Source organism: Anabrus simplex, chromosome 1 (genome assembly GCF_040414725.1).
Source record: "Anabrus simplex isolate iqAnaSimp1 chromosome 1, ASM4041472v1, whole genome shotgun sequence".
Classification (NCBI taxonomy): Eukaryota; Metazoa; Arthropoda; class Insecta; order Orthoptera; family Tettigoniidae; genus Anabrus; species Anabrus simplex.
This window is the reverse complement of record NC_090265.1, coordinates 331,004,131-331,023,325: the sequence shown is the minus strand read 5'-3', so window position 1 is coordinate 331,023,325 and position 19,195 is coordinate 331,004,131. Positions and strand designations below refer to the sequence as shown.

At 42.5% G+C, this 19,195-nt stretch overlaps 1 protein-coding gene across 1 annotated transcript in view; it reads right to left on the bottom strand.

Annotated features, from left to right (window-relative positions):
- Window positions 1-19,195, bottom strand: part of dsb (debris buster) — a 455,386-nt gene that overhangs the window by 366,979 nt on the left and 69,212 nt on the right. Inside the window, exon 2 of the mRNA XM_067134853.2 lies at window positions 178-1,245. Within this exon, the coding sequence (XP_066990954.2) occupies window positions 178-328 (151 nt within the window). The 5' untranslated portion in view covers window positions 329-1,245. The remainder of the gene's footprint in view (window positions 1-177; window positions 1,246-19,195) is intronic.

The window sequence follows — 19,195 nt, the reverse complement described above, 5'->3', positions numbered from 1 at the left end:
GTTTTCATGCAAAGAAATTTCCTTTGTATCCTTTGGTAGCTGGTTCAATATTTACGATTATTCCGCTTATTTGCAAGCGACAGCACTGTAAAAGAATGTCAAAGTAATGACGTATCTTATTTCACACTAAACTTTTGGAAAATGCCTGATAGGTGTGTAAAAGAGGAGTATACTTACGGTGGTTGACTTTTCCCTGTTCGGAGATAAGCATCTGGAGAGGAGATGTGCTGTCCTGTTGACTGACTTGTGATTTGGCCGTAGGTTTGATCCCGAACAAGCGATTCTTCGCCGACTGGCCTACCTTCAGGTACTGCTTATGAAGCCCCATCTTAACAGCTGATAGTTCACACAGGAAACAAAACACGCGAGAGTCAAAGCAGTTTCACCTGTACCGGCTTGTGCTCCTAACACAGGAATTAAAAACAATTCTGCACTTTCGTAAAATTATTGACTGTATTTTAATAAATGTATTATTTTTCTTGATTAAAACTCGAGTATTTTAACTATCAGAATTTGGAATGTTTTAAGTTGTAAAGTAAAAATCAGAAAAATATCCTGATATTCCTAATTTCGAGATGTATATTTAAACGTTGCCACTAATCCAAATTATATTTCTTTGAATATCGTATTTAACAAATATTCTGATGGTTCAGTCACAATTTGGGGTTGTAAATAAAATATCCAATTGCAGTGTTTCTGATCTTATTTAGATGAACCAAATAAAATTTTGTATTGATGTTCCGGTAGATTCTGCTTTCTGTCTTGACGTACCGTACTCACTTTAAAAAGAATTCACTATCACGTTTTTAAAATCAAGTTTGAATATTGTTTCACAGAAACCACGAACTGTAACGCCTCGACAAAATCTTGTAAAGATAAAGATGTCGTTGCTATTAATTATCACATCCATTCGCATTAATTTAAAAATTGTCATCTATTCCAGCCAAAATATTCACACAATTTTTAAGACTTCTTGAAAGAAAACAAATTTGGCTGGACCACTGTAGTAGTTGCTACTAGTCGCACACAACGTGAACAAATCCAACAGGTGCCGCGCGAAGAAGTGGATGGTCAAAATTCGAGGGTCCCCGAGTACCACAACGTCGCTGCTGTTTGATGTTGCGGCTGGAATCCACTGCGACCACGCTGTCTTCTCTTGTGCACACCACGGTCAGCTGAGGGAGGTGGGGAGGTCTAGGAGTGAGGGAGGGCCAGAGAGGGGAACTCCTCAACCTCGACTTCACTCTGCAACAGAAAGCATAAACGAGATCTTAGGTACGCTCTGAACGTGTATTAGGTAAAGTAGGCCAAATGACCACTTTTCTTTATCATGCCAGTTATTTCATTTCTTTCAATTTTTTTTGGGTGTAAAGTGCGTGTCAATGGCGGACCTATTTCCTTCACCCAATATTATACCTTATCACTGAACCAGGTTATCACAGAGGAAGTTAAAATAATGTAATTACATTTAAATGAAGGAACACTCAATTTTTTTTTGCTAATTGCTTTACGTCGCACCGACACAGATAGGTTTTATGGCGACGCTGGGACAGGGAAGGGCTAGGAATTGGAAGGAAGCGGCTGTGGCCTTAAATAAGGTACAGCCCCAGCATTTTCCTGGTGTGAAAATGGGAAACCACGGAAAACCATTTTCAGGGCTGCCGACAGTGGGGTTCGAACCTACTATCTCCCGAATATTGGACACTGGCCGCACTTAAGCGACTGCAGCTATCGAGCTCGGTAAACACTCAATTTGAAACGTTTGTATAAAGTATAAATAAATAACAGTTTTTTTGCTAGTTGCTTTACGTCGCACCGACTCAGATAGGTCTTATGGCGACGATGGGGCAGGAAATGGCTAGGAGTGGGAAGGAATCGGCCGTGGCCTTAATTAAGGTACAGCCCCAGCATTTGCCTGGTGTAAAAATGGGAAACCACGGAAAACCATTTTCAGGGCTGCCGATAGTGGGGTTCGAACCTACTATCTCCCGAATACTGGACACTGGCCGCACTTAAGCGACTGCAGCTATCGAGCTCGGTAATGACAGTTATTGCCCCTACTTCTAAGCAGATAGATAGCTAGATAGATAGATAGATAGATAGATAGATAGATAGATAGATAGGGACATTTACATTGCCGGAATGAGTGGCTTAGAGCTCTGACATTTGAAGCCAGTGTTGGCAGGTTCGATCTCGGCTGTGTCCAGCGGTATTTGAAGGTCCTCAAATCTGCCAACATCGTGTCTATAAATTTATCCGCAAGTAAAACAACGATCTCGAAGCAAAATTCTGGCACCTAGGCGCAGTGGTGCGCGGTGAACGCATTCGTTACCCCAGCTGCAAAAATATTTTAAAATGTAAGCAATGGTAGCCCCCACTATACTCTTGTAAAGTCGACATTACCATTTTATAAGGCTGCATTTTTCGTGGAAAGGTCTACCTGAGAAAGATCTCCAACAATACTTTTAACCACACACTTGCACATATTTCAAAATTGATAATCACGGCAGTGACGACACCATAGCAGATTTTAAACAATGTACTTACAGTTTACCCCGGTGACTTTTCGTGATAATACAGACATGGTTTTCACAAACATACACTGGGACTATTTGTTTTCAACTTAAAAAGCCTAAGCTAAACTGAATAAGCAGAATTTAACTGGTATTTTACCGTCGCCGAAGTTCTATAGTTGCACTCGCTTACTGAGTGTACGTGCATCAACGACAAACGAGGGAAAATATTCGTCACGACGTATAACACACGTGATATTAATGAAGAATGCCACAGAACTCGCGAAAACTTCACCTATAATCCAAGAGGAACATTACGAAAATTCATTATATACCAGCATCGCAGACAACCAAATACATAATTATTATACTTCGCGCTTAACTCCGTGTTCATATTGGGCAACCTAAATGTTTTTCTCGACCGGGCGAGTTGGCCGTGCGCGTAGAGGCGCGCGGCTGTGAGCTTGCATCCGGGAGATAGTAGGTTCGAATCCCACTATCGGCAGCCCTGAAGATGGTTTTCCGTGGTTTCCCATTTTCACACCAGGCAAATGCTTGGGCTGTACCTTAATTAAGGCCAACTCCTAGGCCTTTCCTATCCTATCGTCGCCATAAGACCTATCTGTGTCGGTGCGACGTAAAGCCCCTAGCAAAAAAAAACAAACATGTTTTTCTGAGGCTATCGGAAATCATATTCTACACGTACCATCAATTAATTGCTCAAAAAACTTTATACATTCCGAAATCCAAAAATTAAATTTATTCTTCTGTATTACAATTGATTTCATAAACTGCTGTTTTTTTTTAGCAAGACGATGTGCAAGTGGCTATTCTGTTTACATGTTGATATTTTTCTTGTGGCGCTGAACACTTCGAGTGTCAAGTATTAAAACTAACATGCCTTTCCTAAGCTAGCTGGCCTGTCACCGTAAACTGCTGTCGGGGTGGACCCACAGCTCCGCCCCCCTCCCAGGACAAGGAAGCTTCAAGTGCATGCGTCATCATCCAGCGACTTAAATTTCGCTGGGGTAGCTCTCTTTCGCGCCGGCAAGGAAACCCAGCACGCTGGAGAAACTGAACTGCGGTAGTGTGAGCGGATTGTCGAGGCAGCTGTACTTGGCTTAGCTTATATGTTTGCAGTTTTTCAAAATTATAAAAAGCGTTCTAACGAATAATAAGAAAATGTTAATAGAAAGTTATTTACCCCAGCAGCCCTGGGGTGGATGGGATTCAGTGCACGCCACTGCCTAGGCGTCTCCAAAAATCATAAAATAGTTAAAGAAATAAAACCATTATTATTAATTATTATTATCATCGGTATAGCAATTAATTATGTATTGCAACTTGCAATGTGGCCTAATATGCTTCTATACCTCTTAGCAAGAAGAAGGAAACTTGTACCTTTACTGTATATATCGTTATCATAGTTACGGGACCTGCAGTTTTGCGTGGAATCCCAACAATAGTAACGTGACTTACAATTTCAGACGTCACTCATTCATTAGTCTAGATTCCTCCTGCGACTGCCTTAGTGTGTAACACGTGAAAATACCACTTCGCTCCCTCCCCTTCCCAAGTTGACACGAAATCGACTCAGTGCAACAAGTCTTCTACATTTCCCTATTCTACCCTTGCTTGACCGAATCCATTATACTCCTGTACTCAGGCGGCTAGGACCACCCAATTCACCGTTGGTCTTGCAAACAAGAGTTAAATATCCAGCGGTACTGCGAGTAGGTAAAGCTAGCCACTTATAAAATAGAAATTTACCGAAATAAATTTTAGAATCCTATCTCTTATTTACCCTACTACTTCAAGGGTTACTGGGCGAGTTGGCCGTGCGGTTAGGGGCGCGCAGCTGTGAGCTATAATCCAGGAGAGAGTGGGTTCGAGCCCCACTGTCAGCAGCCCTGAAGATGGTTTTCCGCGGTTTTCCATTTTCACACCAGACAAATCCTGAGGCTGTACCTTGATTAAGGCCATGGCCGTTTCCTTCCCACTCCTAGGCTTTTCCTATTCCATCGTCACCATGAGACCTATCTGTGTCGGTGCGACGTAAAACAAATTGAAAAAAAAAAAACAACCTTCAAAGGTTCTTGTCTACTTACCGTACCGGTATTTAATTTGCTGATGATCAGTTGAACGGCATTTACATCGTCATCAGTCCGACGAGATGTTTTACCATAGCTTCTCAGTTTCACACCTGGCCACTAAATCTGTTTGTGCGACGTTAAATTAAAACAGAAAGCAAGCTCGTAGTTTTTACGTCACTGTGACCACAGCCACGGGCTCTTCGGGTTTATGTAGAATCCGAACTACAAAAGTTTTCATGGCACATACAGCCAATTGGCTTACCAGGCCGACTGGAGCCCAGCCAGATAACCTGCAGATATGTGCTCCATGTATGGAAGAGAGGTAGAATGTCGTGGGTTTAAATCCTGTAGAAATAGTTGGATTTTCGAAGGGCGGTATTAATGTCCATTTGACACTCCATGTCCTACGATCTCGGCATGTAAAAGCTCTCTCGTGATCTACTTGATGTTTACCCGACAAAATGTCTAAAAACTCAGCCATAGATCACCCAAGATAGATTTATTTTACTCTGCCATCTGGTATAGTAAAACGAAACGTCGAAATTGACAAACAGGCAGCCTAGATGGTGTTAAAATAAAATGCCTGCACATGATAGCTGAGGCCATACGATTCTTCTTCTTTGTTCGTATCGGCCTACGTTATTTCAGCTGTCTTCTCTGGGCTTTGATCTTTGCCCAGTGCTTCTTCATTCGTTGCCCATGTTGCTCTTTTCTTTCCTTTGTCCACGTCTTTCCCGTCTTCAACTTTGGCCTTTCTTGAAAACCCTGGTATTATTATTATTATTATTATTATTATTATTATTATTATTATTATTATTATTATTATTATTGTGCCTCCGTGGCTCAGGCGACAGCGTGCCAGCCTCTCACCGCTGGATTCCGTGGTTCAAATCCCGGTCGTCCCATGTGAGATTTGTGCTGGACAAAGCGGAGAGGGAACAGGTCGGCGAGAAGCCGGCGCGCTGCCGCCTGAGCGACTAATATATAGGACAAACTGTGAGTTATTGAGGTGGAGAATAGTGTTGTATTTGGTGTGTGAGTTAGAAAGAAGAATGGTGGGGCAGAATATATATCTCGTTCCCGAGCCAAGAGAATTAACCTTTTATGATTAAAATTCTCCGATCCAGCCGGAAATCGAAACCGACGCCGCGAGAACCGAAGACCAAAGCGTTGACCACCCAACCTTGGAGCCGGTGGCATCGGAATCACAGGAATGCGATTTTCTACTCCCAAAATCTCACGTGCATTGGCAAGGTCGCATAAGAAAGGAAAGCCCTAGGACTAAAGAAAATGTAGTGTTAGTTCAATGATGAAAGTACCGGGTTAAGAAGAGGAAAGTCCATGGAAGTTGGGGAAGGAGTGAGGAAGAGTTGTCCAAGGAAAAGTGGTAAAAAGTCTGGCTCAAGGATATACAAACTATGTCACGGATGAGCTTTAAGACACATAGCTGTCAAAAGACGCTTTGCTGTGTTTGTGGCTGAATGTATGGATTGAACCGAACATTTCCTACCTGTAGGATTTGTGGATAGCATATTTTGTCGTAAGCCTCCATCCCCACTAATACGTTTTTTATACTTTCACACAGATAAATTGCCCGACTCCATGGCTAAATGGTTAGCATGCTAGCCTTTCGTCCAAAGTATCGGATTCGATTCCCGGCCAGGATGAGGATTTTAACCTTTATTGGTTAATTTCCCTGGCTTTGGGTGTTGGATACAGTATTTGTGCCGCCATCAACATTATAATTCATCTCATCTAGCACTCCATCCTGGCAGACGGGCAGGCCTATGGGAGTCTACTTGAAACACCTGTATCAGACCTCTCCGGAGACCACACATATTACTGTATTATTATTATTATTATTATTATTATTATCATTATTTTGTCTACTGATCTATCTGTCTATCTGCGTATCGATATAGAGAGAAGTTACAATGCGACACGAAATAATTCATAATAATTGACCTTCTGAGCCCAAGTTCACGGGTGGTATTTCCAATGTGGTGGTATTTGAAAATGCTCATATACGCCAACCTCGTGTCGGTAGATTTACTGGCTCGTAAAAGAACTCACATGGGATAAAATTCCGCCACTTCAGCATTTAGGAAGACCGTAAAAGTCGAACGTAAGACTAATAATAATAATAATAATAATAATAATAATAATAATAATAATAATAATAATAATAATAATAATAATAAAGTAAATTCGTGTCCTCGCCCCGAGGTGGTGCACCTCTTTTTCAGGCAAATCCCCGATGTAGGTGAGCTGCACATATTTCAATCACATACGAGCCCTTCCTGACATTAAGTTTCTGGTAGTACTGGGAATTGAACCCGGTCTCTGAAGACGACAGCTAATATCACTGACTGTTACGCTACGGAGACTGATAATAATAATAATAATAATAATAATAATAATAATAATAATAATAATAATAATAATAATAATAATAATAATAATTTTCATCGCAAATCGTACAGAATTTGTTCTTGTGCTTTCGACTTGACAAATTTCATGAATCTGATCTGCAAGTATCCAACCTCATGGTGTAGGGGTAGTGACCCTGCCTCTTATATCGAGGCTTCGCGTTCGATTTCCTGCCAGTCCAGGTATTTTAGTTCTGGACTGAGGACCAGAACGGAATTCACTCAGCTACGTCAGACCAACTGAGGAGCTGGCTGATAGGAGAGAGAGCGGTACCGGTCAAGGAACCCAAGAACACCAGCTGAGGATTTCATCACGCTGTCCATATGGCACTCGATTATCTCCAGACCATCTGACTGGGCAGCAGTCATCTTAGCAAGTCAAGGCCCTAATGAGCTGGTGCACCACGGGTTTTTTATTTTTTTAGAAGTACATCATAGTTCATAGAAAACGTTTTCTGCAGGGTGTGAGTCATTCTCTGGGGGTATTTTACCGAAGTGGAATATCCACGTTGCCTTACAATGTTTAGCAGTTGTTAGCAGTCGGGTATGCAGGACTTCTAAGAAGATACAGTACGTGAGGAGAAATGGAAGATAGGAGATGGAGGAAGAGGGGAAAAAACAACGTGGAGCTACTGAACATACAAGTAGAGAAAAGCCTGAGGAAGTAGGATGACGGAGTAATGAATGCATAGTGTATGCATGCGGAGATGAAGAACGGGCCGTGGAGAAAGGTAGTCGCGACTGTATTATAAAGCGAGTAGTCATCTTACTGGAGGTTAGGTTTCAATTTAAATAACTGTAAATAGTTAGACGTTATATGCAGTTTTGGATGTACTGTCCTTACCACACGATGGCCTCATTAGAATGTGAACAGCCCCTCTCTGTTGACGAGAAGTGATTTAGGATTCACTTTTACTTTCTAAGAGTTACCTTCCTTGAGAAGGAAAAATGCCCGTTGTCACCACCCTTCATGACTGGACCATGGTGAAAGTGATGTATGTTGACATTCTGCTGGTGTTGCTTCAGAAGAGAAAATCACAATATGACGTTATAGAACTTTAAATTGTCTGCTTCCTTGGCTGAATTTTCAGCCAATATTTCGAAGGTCCCGGTTTCGATTCACGGACAGGACGGGGATTTTAGCGGCGAATATGCACACCATACAACGAATCACCATAGAAACAATAGTAGATAAACTTGGGTGGGAGACACTGGAGGTTAGAAGGAAAAGAGCACGATTTTGTGCCATGTACAATGGCTAGCTTGGGGAGACTTGAACGGCCGACTAGAAAAGCCTTGTTAAACGGGTAAGGACGATCAGTCACGTAAAGTAGGCTAGTGAAGACCACAGAATAAAACGGTATGAAATGTTCGTTTATAAATCAGAGAACTGACAACTGCAATGAATTACCGGGTTCGATTCTTGGTTGGGACGGGGATTTACACCCTTAATGGTTATTTCCCTTGGCTCGGGGACCGAATGTTTGTGCTGTTCCTAGCATCCTTCCAACTCAAATACAACACTCTCGACCACCACAATAACTCGTAGTTTCTCGTGTGAGGTAGATGCCGCCGACCCTCGTCACAGAAGAGCTGCTCCAGACACGAAATTATTATTATTATTATTATTATTATTATTATTATTATTATTTATTATTAATACCTGTAGCAGTGTTAGAGGCTTTTACCAAAACCGTTAGATGCTTCAAGAAAAGACTTCAATATCATGATAATTTTGTATGACGGAATTTTAAATACGTCCGCCTCTGTGGTGTAGTGGCTAGTGTGATTAGCTGCAACCCAGATTTGATTCCCGGCTCTGCCACGAAATTTGAAAGTGGTACGAGGACTTGAACGGGGTCCACTGAGCCTCGGGAGGTCAACTGAGTAGACGGGGATTCGATTCCCACCTCAGTCATCCTCGAAGTGGTTTTCCGTGGTTTCCTACTTCTTCTCCACGAAAATGCCGGGATGGTACCTAACGTAAGGCCACGTCCGCTTTCTTCCCTCTTCCATGTCTGTCCCTTCCGATCTTCCCATCCCTCCACAAGGCCCCTGTTCAGCATAGCAGGTGAGGCCACCTGCGCAAGGTACTGGTCCTCCTCGCCACTTGTATCCCCGACCCAAAGTCTCACGCTCCAGGACACTGCCTTTGAGGTGGTAGAAGAGAGATCCCTCGCTGAGTCCGGGGAAGAAAAAGAACCTGGATAGTAAACTGACTAAAAATGCAAATTAACAAGCTACAACATAGGTTTTCCTCGACCAAATATTCTTATTGCAAAAAATAGTGTTGCTTATTCGTTGTTAAATGTGTCGTCACTGTTGTCATTCCTTTGTTCTTGTTGCTGTGTTACTTGAGTTGGGGTGTCGATGATGTCGACAAAGGACTTGCTCCAAGGTAAAAGGACTCGTGTGTTTTTGTAATTTTGTAGAAGGAATAGCAATTGCAGAGTCGTATAATTTTTGCAAATACATTGCGTTCGTTGGCTTGAGCAGCAGGGCATAATGGTTTGGGTCCACTCATAAACGCACAGACGCTTATGTAAAGAAAGAGGGCCGCTGTTGAGATCGCCCTTAGTTGTCCAGCTCCTTGTCTGAATGGCCAGCGTAGTGGCCTTCTGTTTTTGGGGGGCCCCGAGTTCGATTCCAGGTTCGTCTGGTTAATTTCTATGGTGGAGGTGAGATCCCTCGCTGAGTCCAGGGGAATACCAAACCTGGAGGGTTGGGTGTTTGTACTCGCCTCAAATATATAAGTTCAATTCACCAATTTCTTTTTATAATTAACAACCAGAAAACAGACATTTCTTGCTGGCTGCATGATCAATAAGATTGAAAGCCAAAATGTATTTTTAAAACTCAATGAAGTTGACTCACATCACTGTTATACATTGCTCCGAAGTTGAGCAAAAATCCTTTTTGTTCTTGAGTGTCCTAAGATGAGGCCCAACATAATATATATAATATAGATGTATTATACGGAGAGTTTTATTTGTCTTTTCTTGCCTTTTTCGGCGTTTTTTTGTATTATTGGTCCTCTTTAGCTTTTTTAGGTTCGAACGGCTTAATTTGCGACTTCACCTTGTTCTGACTATATTTTTACTGCCTATTCTCAATTCGAATCATCAAATTCATCCATCACCTGTAGTAAATGCATATATTTGAACAGTATCTGAAAAGAGAGAAAATGTAATGAAAAATGAAACTAGTGCTCGAAATTTTTTTTTTTTTTTTTGCTATTTGCTTTACGTCGGATCGGCAACAGATAGGTCTTATGGCGACGATGGGATACGAAATGCCTGGGAGTGGGAGGGAAGCGGCCGTGGCCTTAATTAAGGTACACCAGGCGAGTTGGCCGTGCGGTCAGGGGCACGTGGCTGTGAGCTTGCATCCGGGAGATAGTGGGTTCGAACCCCACTGTCGGCAGTCCTGAAGATGGTTTTCCGTGGTTTCCCATTTTCACACTAGGCAAATGCTGGGGTTGTACACGTTATATTCATGAAGAATGCCAAAATACTTGCCAAACCTTCACCTATAATCCAGGAGGAACACTACAAAAATTCACTATATACCACCATCACGGACAGCCAAATATAAACTCTCTGTTCATGCTGGGCAACCTAAATATTTTTCTGCGGCTATCAGAAATCATATTCTACACGTGCCATCAATGAATTGCTCGAAAAAACTTTATACATTCCGAAATCCAAAAATAAAATATATTCTTCTGTATTACAATTAATTTCATAAACTGGCTCTATTTTTATTAGCAAGACGATGTGCAAGTGGCTATACTGTTAACATGTTGATAATTTTCTTGTAGACTCTAGCGTGTGGCCCTGAACACTTCGAGTGTGAAGTATTAAAACTAACTTGCCTTACCTAAGCTAGCTGGCCTGTCGCCTTAAACTGCTGTCTGGGAAGGGGCCACAGCTCCGCCTCGAGGAAGCTTCAAGTACATGCGTCATCCAAGCGACTTAACTTTCGCTGGGGTAGCTCTCTTTCGCGCCGGAAAGGAAACCCAGCTCGCTGGAGAAGATGAACTGCGGTAGTGTGAGCGGATTGTTGAGACAGCTCTACTTGGCTTGGCTTAAATGTTCGCAATTTTTTAAACATTATAAAAAGCGTTCTAAGGAATAATTAGAAAATGTTATTACAAGTTCTTTAGCCCAGCAGCGCTGGGGTAGATGGGGTTCAGTGCACGCCACTGCCATTGCGGCTACGCTGAATTCATTCTCAGAGGGAAAACATATTTCATTTTAAATTTTGCAAGTACTTTTTGAACAAACACGGAATTCCTTTTTAAATTATGTTTATTTAAAATGATATAGTGTCTGAAAGAATATTTCACTCATATATATATCTATGCACTGTATGTTGCATACCATCAGAATTTTTCATTTTTAAACATTAAATTCCTTAATTAAATATGCAATTAAAACTAAAATTTGAATGTATTTGTATCGAATTTTTGAGGAAAGCAACGGGAAACTACCTCACTCCTCATTTCCCTAGTACGTCTCTTCAGTGATGCCTAGGCCATCTATGACTGCTGATGGCAGAGCTGTTGAGGATCCAACCAGCCTTAGGGCTGAAGACTGAACATACAACATACGTATCGAATTTGTACGTCCTGTTAGCCAGTTTTTATATCCTTTTTTATGTTTTTAGGTCTTTTATAGGTCTTTTTAGTTAATTTATAGGTCTCGAAAATATTTAATAAGGAAGTTCAGTTCGCCCTTTGTATTTACAGTGCCTCATATTCTCATATTATATAATGTTGCCATTTTACTTTGAAGGTGATTGACATGTGTGTTTGTTCTGTTCTATTTATGCATCTGCCTAATCTCAAAATTGTTTCTGTCGTGCGTTGTCATACTCAAGGACTTGGCCGTAACATGAACTACATAACGTGTGGTGACTCGGATGAGGTGACTGCGATCAGCTGACCATTCCTCTTCTCCTCCAACTTTCTGCGGCCCCACAAGTGCACCCACTCGCCGGAACGGAATGTAACGGAGCACGTCACTCCATTATAACATGCTTTCTTCCACTCATTGGCTCTATCCTTTCTCGTACTGTTGCTAATTCTCCTCTTAAGAGTGGAAAAAAGCAGTTTCTCATCTCTTATACGGCTCGGCTCCATGGCTAAATGGTTAGCGTGCTGGCCTTTGGTCACAGGGGCCCGGGTTCGATTCCCGGCTAGGTCGGGAATTTAACCGTAATTGATTAATTCCGATGGCACGAGGGCTGGGTGTATGTGTCTTCGTCGTCGCCGTCATCATCATTTCATTATCATCACGAAGTGCAGGTCGCCTACGGGTGTCAATTCAAAAGACCTGCACCAGACAATCTGAACTTGTCCTCGGACATTCCCGGCACTAAAAGTCATACGCTATATCATTTCTTCATCTCTAATACGTACGAGGTGTGTCCGGAAAGTTCGGATACAAAGGTAAATATGCATTCTAAGAATGCTTAATTGATTATTTTTCCACACTAAATGAATTACAGGTACACATTTGACTTTTCAACTTCGTTGTCACCTTTATCAAAACACTTATTTAGCCTGGGAGTAGCTTCTGTATCACAGAGTCTGCCGCTTGCCTCTTCACTTCATCCACGTGTTGACTTATTCTTTTAAATCGCCATCGTTGTCGAAGGTAAAGGAAGACGTTATTATTGTTGGGCTCAAGTTCATAAACGCCTACTGTTCATACTTTCGTCAAGAATATCGACCCTGATCCCAGAAAATTCTTGCCTATTCATAATGTTCGCACATGCACCAATAATGTGCCAATGAACGTCTGCAGGGTGGCCCAATTTTGCAGTAAAGAAATCTACTGTACGATGGAGTGGACCTCACATTTGCCGAGATTCTGAGTGTACGCAGCCATTTTCGACACGTGTTACTCGAGCAGGACTGTCATCCAGTTCAGCGGCCGGCAAAGGCTGCAGTCTTCACGTAAGATCCAGTCAGGCGGAAAAAGTGTGGCAATGGGAGCAGTGGAGTCATGTTACTGCAAACATACATGGGTGCATTAGAGTGTAGCTTAGTTTATACGTAGTGCAGAAGAATCTAAGTTGATTACATGATGCTTGTTGTTTAAAGGGTCCTAACATCGCAGGTCATCTGCCCCGGAAGAATCTAAGTTAAACCGAGGAAGTGGCTGTCAGGTTTGGGCCACGTAGCTATTAAATTGCATTCGGGTGATAATAGGTTCGAACCCCACGGTCGTCAGCCCCAATTGATGGTTGTTTGTGGTTTTCCATTTTCGCACCTGGCAAATGCTGAGGTTGCACATTAATTAAAGCCACGCTCGCTTCCTTCCCTCCTAGCCCTTTCGTATCACATCGTCGCCATAAGACCTATCTGTGTCTGTGCGACCTTAAGCAGATTGTGTGTCGAAGTCTAGGTTAAAGAAAAAAGTGCCTTTCTTCAAGTATCTGAGCGGAAACAGGCGTTCCAATACTGCCTAAAGTATGTTCTTTGCAGTTTCGCAGCCTCTTTCATGTACAAGAACGCTTCGATAGGAGGCTGCATTATGTATTTCGCGCTACTGTATGTACATTAATTGTAACCAAAGATATTTTGTTTTATTGATTTATCATGGTTTATTTTCATAACGAATGTGTTGTCATTCTCACTGCGATAGATTGACATTTCTAGTCAGTTAAGAATAATGTGCACTGCCAACATATTATCAATATTATCGAGCGCACTCTGTAAAAGCACAGGCGTCGTACCGCTGCCCTCACTCTCTACGTCGTGGAAGTGTCACTGCTCGGAAGTATGACGTCTGAGTGCAGGGAACATGCTGGCCACCGATCTAGTCGAAAAGTATCGTCTAGCCGTTTCCCACCTTTCTCAGATTTCAGTTGTTAGCATCTGAGCTCTTCTTTTCCTTGTTATATACAGGATATAAACTCATCTTTCTGTCAGCCTGGCATTTATCATGATTACTATTAATATAATCATGATTATTAATAGATATCTTCCTACAACATTTGCAGGCAGCCACAAGGACAAATAGTACCACGACCAATAGATATTATTTCATGAACGTTTTTCTTCTTTCCGAAAGTTGAATGAAAACAGGGTAGCTTCAAGGTGGTTGTTAAGGTCAGTACTTGCTGTTTCTAAAGATGGATAATGCGGTTGTCACAAATGAGTGGAGAAGGTCAGTAGATGTAACAATTCCACGAGTAGCCGGGGAATAGTTCCCCGAACACCGATCATAAAGTCAATGGTGCTTATAGACTCAGGCTTGTATTTGCCTTTGTACGAGTAGTAAAGTAAGGTACTGTGGATTGACGGATTCGTCGTTTTTCAAGGCCAGCTTTCTCAGATTGGTCTTTATTTGTCTCCAACCGGATAGTCGGATCAATCACACAGCCTACTGATGTGTGAGGCTCGATGGGAATTATTATTATTATTATTATTATTATTATTATTATTATTATTACCAGGCTAGTAGTAAAAGGTGTAGCGTGACTATTATTATTATTATTATTATTATTATTATTATTATTATTATTATTATTATTATTATTACCAGCCCACTAGTAAAAGGTGTAGCGTGACTCTCTCTTACCCGGATGCACTGGGTTCCATACCCGGCCAGTGGACAGATTTTAATTCTGGATTGAGAGCTGGAACGGGGTTCACTCATCCTGATGACCTGTTGATACGAGGCAGCAGATCCGGTCACAGAAATAAAACAATAGACTGATAATTTCTTCACGCTGACCACCTGTCACTCCAATATCTACATTGTAATTAGGATGGCAATGACTGATTGCGGTAGCATAGCAACGAAGTTAAATATAAACGTAAATTACACACAACAACAAAATCAACAACAGAAAATAAAACACATTAAATAATATTTTACAGAATATATCCCAACACAAATTTCGTGATAACGAAAGAATGACATCGAAATACAAGGTTATTTTTTCTGGGCAGCAGTAATCTTGATAGGCCGAGGGCATTAATGTTCTGTAGATGCCATGATATATATTAAGAGTAGGCTAACAGCAGTAGTTGTTACAGTAGATAAGATGTTATTTTATGTATAGAAAAGAGAAGAAATCTACTTCCTTTAAAGGCCACTTTGGGTGCATGCTTATGAGCGGAAACATGTACAGTGCGCCGACTAGGTCTCCACGTTGTTACTTCCTGGAGAAACCTACTTGTCAGTTACCTCGGGAAGGGTGTGGGTACATTTTGCTAATGTATCTGGCACGATGCAGGTGCTTGCAGACCTAAGATTCCATGACGCGTTATGTAACGAACTGGATTCCGTCTGTAATGAACATAAGATACTTAACGAGATGACACGTAAAGCATGTTGCTCAATACAATTCACAGCATCTTTCGACTGTTACAGGAGATTCATTTCGTTACTAAGGCTTGCGGAGCTACATGCTTTTATATGAACCTGTTCCATAGCGGTATAGAACAATAATTCTTGCTACTTTCTATTGTAACGGAATCGTACACGATGTAATGGCAATGGATCTAAAAAGCCTTTCAGTTAATTCGAAACGACAGATGGGTATCTCAGAGGATTCACAACACAATGTATATATGTCACGTTTATTGTATCACGAGCCGGTATCACAGCGGGCGGAAGCCCACACTGCAAGTATACGAGGTGTGTTCAAAAAAAGACCGAACTGTGGCTAGAAAAACTTTATTATGTAGCTTACATCATTTCACAGACTGTCCCCTTCAAAATAGTCCCCTGCACTATCAACAGCGTGTTGCCAACGTTTCTTGCACTTTCTTTGATGGCGCGAAGTTGCCTCGTCGCATTCTCCTTGATCTCGTCAATGTCTTGGAAACGATGTCCTTTCAAGGTGGTTTTCAATTTGGGGAATAAGAAAAAGTCTGCTGGAGCCAAGTCGGGAGAATAGGGCGGATGGAGCATAACAGGAATTTGGTGTTTTGCGGACCGAGAGAGAGAGAGGCATGTGCTGGCGCATTGTCATGGTGCAACATTCAGGATTTGTTTTCCCACAGTTCAGGCCTCTTCCTTCGCACAGCATCTCTCAAATGCGTTAAAACATTCTGGTACAGTTCTTTGTTCACTGTCTGGCCTCGGGGTACAAACCCGTGATGGACAATGCCTTTCCAATCAAAAAACACAATCAGCATCACCTTGATGTTTGAACGACTCATTCGTGCTTTTTTCGGTCGTCTGTTGATGTGGAAGGTCGCCCAGGCCTAGGGTCTTCAACATTTCAAATGTTTCCACAAACGTTTTCCCAACTTTGAAGCAGAACTTCACGCACACGCGTTGTTCCTCAAGCTGTTTCATTATAGAATTCGACGAACATGTGACACACGCAATCACTTCAGAGGCTCTAACTCAACTGATAATGCAGGCAATGGAATGCGGAAAGCAGCGGTCTGTTGTCAGAAGTTGCCGCTAGGCGCCGTCACAGTCACAACTCGCTCAATGTTGCGGTTTGCGCGTAATTTACAAAGTTCGGTCTTTTTTTGAACACACCTCGTAAATAATTTCGTGTGGCTATTTCTAGCCGAGTGCAACTCTTATAAGGCAGACCCTCCGATGAGGGTGGGCGGCATCTGCCATGTGTAGGTAACTGCGTGTTATTGTGGTGGAGGATAGTGTTATGTGTGGTGTGTGTGTTGCACCCTGCAAGTGATACAGATGGACTTTTTCAAAACAAGTCTTACTGACAAATATCTTCACTCCTCCTCAATAACCATAGTGTATCGGAGTATCTAAAGCAGAACGGGCGTGTTTAACCCCTTAACGTTGATTATTGTTGTAAGGGGAAGTACAATTGGTCAACCATCCTCTATTAGTATTGATCAGAGAGAAAAAGGAAAAGGTCCGATCCTTCGCTGAATGAAGGTATCGGCAAAAGAAAGGCAAGAACCACGGAAGGCATGAACATGAAAGACTTCCTAGGCCTCCCAAGCCTAATACCGTCGGGGATGGAATAGAACAAGAGTAGATCAAGGGAGGTCAGATAGGAAAGATTAAAGTAACTAGCTTGGCAGACTCCGTTAGACATCTCGCGGTCGCCTATCCACGCTCCGAAATTGGGAGTCCCTGGAGTTTTCCCTTTCAGTCGCCTCTTACAACAGTCAGAGATACCGCGGATGTATTCTACCGCAGGGTAGAACAGAGAGATGAATTAATTTCAGGATGCAGAGAAGGGCAAGTTCTCTTTAGTGCTTTTAGATATTTACATAATTGGTGGTGATAAGGTTTTCAATCCGCTCCCCGTGGGCCTCCTAGACGGTAATGCCGTCTCTCAGGCCAAGGAGATTTAAAAAGTGATGTGAATTGTGGAGAAGGTTAGGTGGCCAATAAAGGAACTACTACTACTACTACTACTAATAATAATAATGTATTGGCTTTACGCCCCACTAACTACTTTCACGGTTTTCGGAGACAACGAGGTGCCGGAATTTAGTTCCGCAGTTCTTTAACGTGCCAGTAAATCTATCGACACGAGGCTGACGCAGTTGAGCACCTTCAAATACCACCGGACTGAGCCAGGATCGAACCTGCCAAGTTGGGGTTAGAAGGTCAGCACCCGAACCGTCTGAGCCACTCAGCCCGGCGTCTCAGGACAATCGACGGTGGGGACCAGACCCTCCGCGTCCTGAATTTAGAGCTGCAAGGTTAGCCAAAACTAAACGCTGTTAAGGGGAAGCCTACTCTACTCGATCAGAGTTTTACGTAACTGTGGATAAAGTATTTCTTTTTTTATTTCTTTTTTTTTTTTTTTGCTATTGGCTTTACGTCGCACCGACACAGATATGTCTTATGGCGACGACGGAACAGGAAAGGGCTAGGACTGGGAAGGAAGCGGCCGTGGCCTTAATTAAGGTACAGCCCCAGCATTTGCCTGGTGTGAAAATAGGAAACCACGGAAAACCATCTTCAGGGCTGCCGACAGTGGGGTTCGAACCTACTATCTCCCGAATACTGGATACTGGCCGCACTTAAGCGACTACAGCTATCGAGCTCGGTGATAAAGTATTTTAATCACAAATATGCGTAAAGCGAGCAATCAAGGGCAAACTTGACAACAACGTGCTACTAGAAGCTGAAGCACGCGCAGTTAGAGGCTTTTAACAACAACAACAACAACAACTACTACTACTACTACTACTACTACTACTACTACTATTACTACTACTACTAGGGTCTACTAAAATAGTTCAATTGCGTACCCTGAAGGGGTAGGGTGGGCCTCCTAGAAGGAGACGCCTTCTCTCAGGCCACGGAGATGTGTAGCGGTGATTTGAGATGCGGAGAAGGTGAGAGGGGAGCGGCCGTGGCCTATTGAAGGAACTGTCCCCGCATTCGCCCTAGTGAGGGAAAATAGAAAACCACGGAAAACCAATCTCAGGATAACCGACGGTAGGACCAACCTACCGCCTCTCGAATGCAGAGTTGCAAAGCCGCCGTAAAGCCTTGGGCACTGTTAGCAGAAACCAATCTGCTCGGTTGACTTTTAAAGGTGTTAAGGGACAAAATCACTTGTTCCGCTACAACTCAAAGGCTGTCGGTTGAGGATCTTTAAAATATCCTTAAAATATGGAACAAGTGAGGGAGTTATAGAATGCCGAGTACAGTTGAACGGATGTACTGTAACACAACAGCGGAGCAGGGTGAGAGCCGTCCTCAACAAGGCGGCCATGGTTCGAATCGCGGGCAATGCTTGGAGGATTAAACGTAGGCTAATATAAAAAGTCATGTCTCTGTTTCGGATTCCACGCACGACTGGAAATAGTATAATCACATCCACAGTCACTTAAAATTACAAGCTTACTTTTCTTGATAACACTTGTGTAGCTATAAGTCTACCACATGAAAACATCTACTGCTGAGCGAGGTGGCCATGTAATTGTCAGCTTGCATTCGGGGCTAGTAGACACCCTTGAAGATGGTTTCCCGTGGTCTTTGCTGGTGTAACGTGAATTAAATAGTGAAAAAGAAATCTACTAAACTGAGTGATGTTGAAAGCCAATGTATGTCTACCCCTTAGTCTTGTCCGGCTCGATGGCTAAATGGTTAGCGTGCTGGCCTTTGGTTGAAGGGGAACCGGGTTCGTTTCCCGGCCAGGTCGGGGATTTTAACCTTAATGGGTTATTTCCACTGGCTCAGGG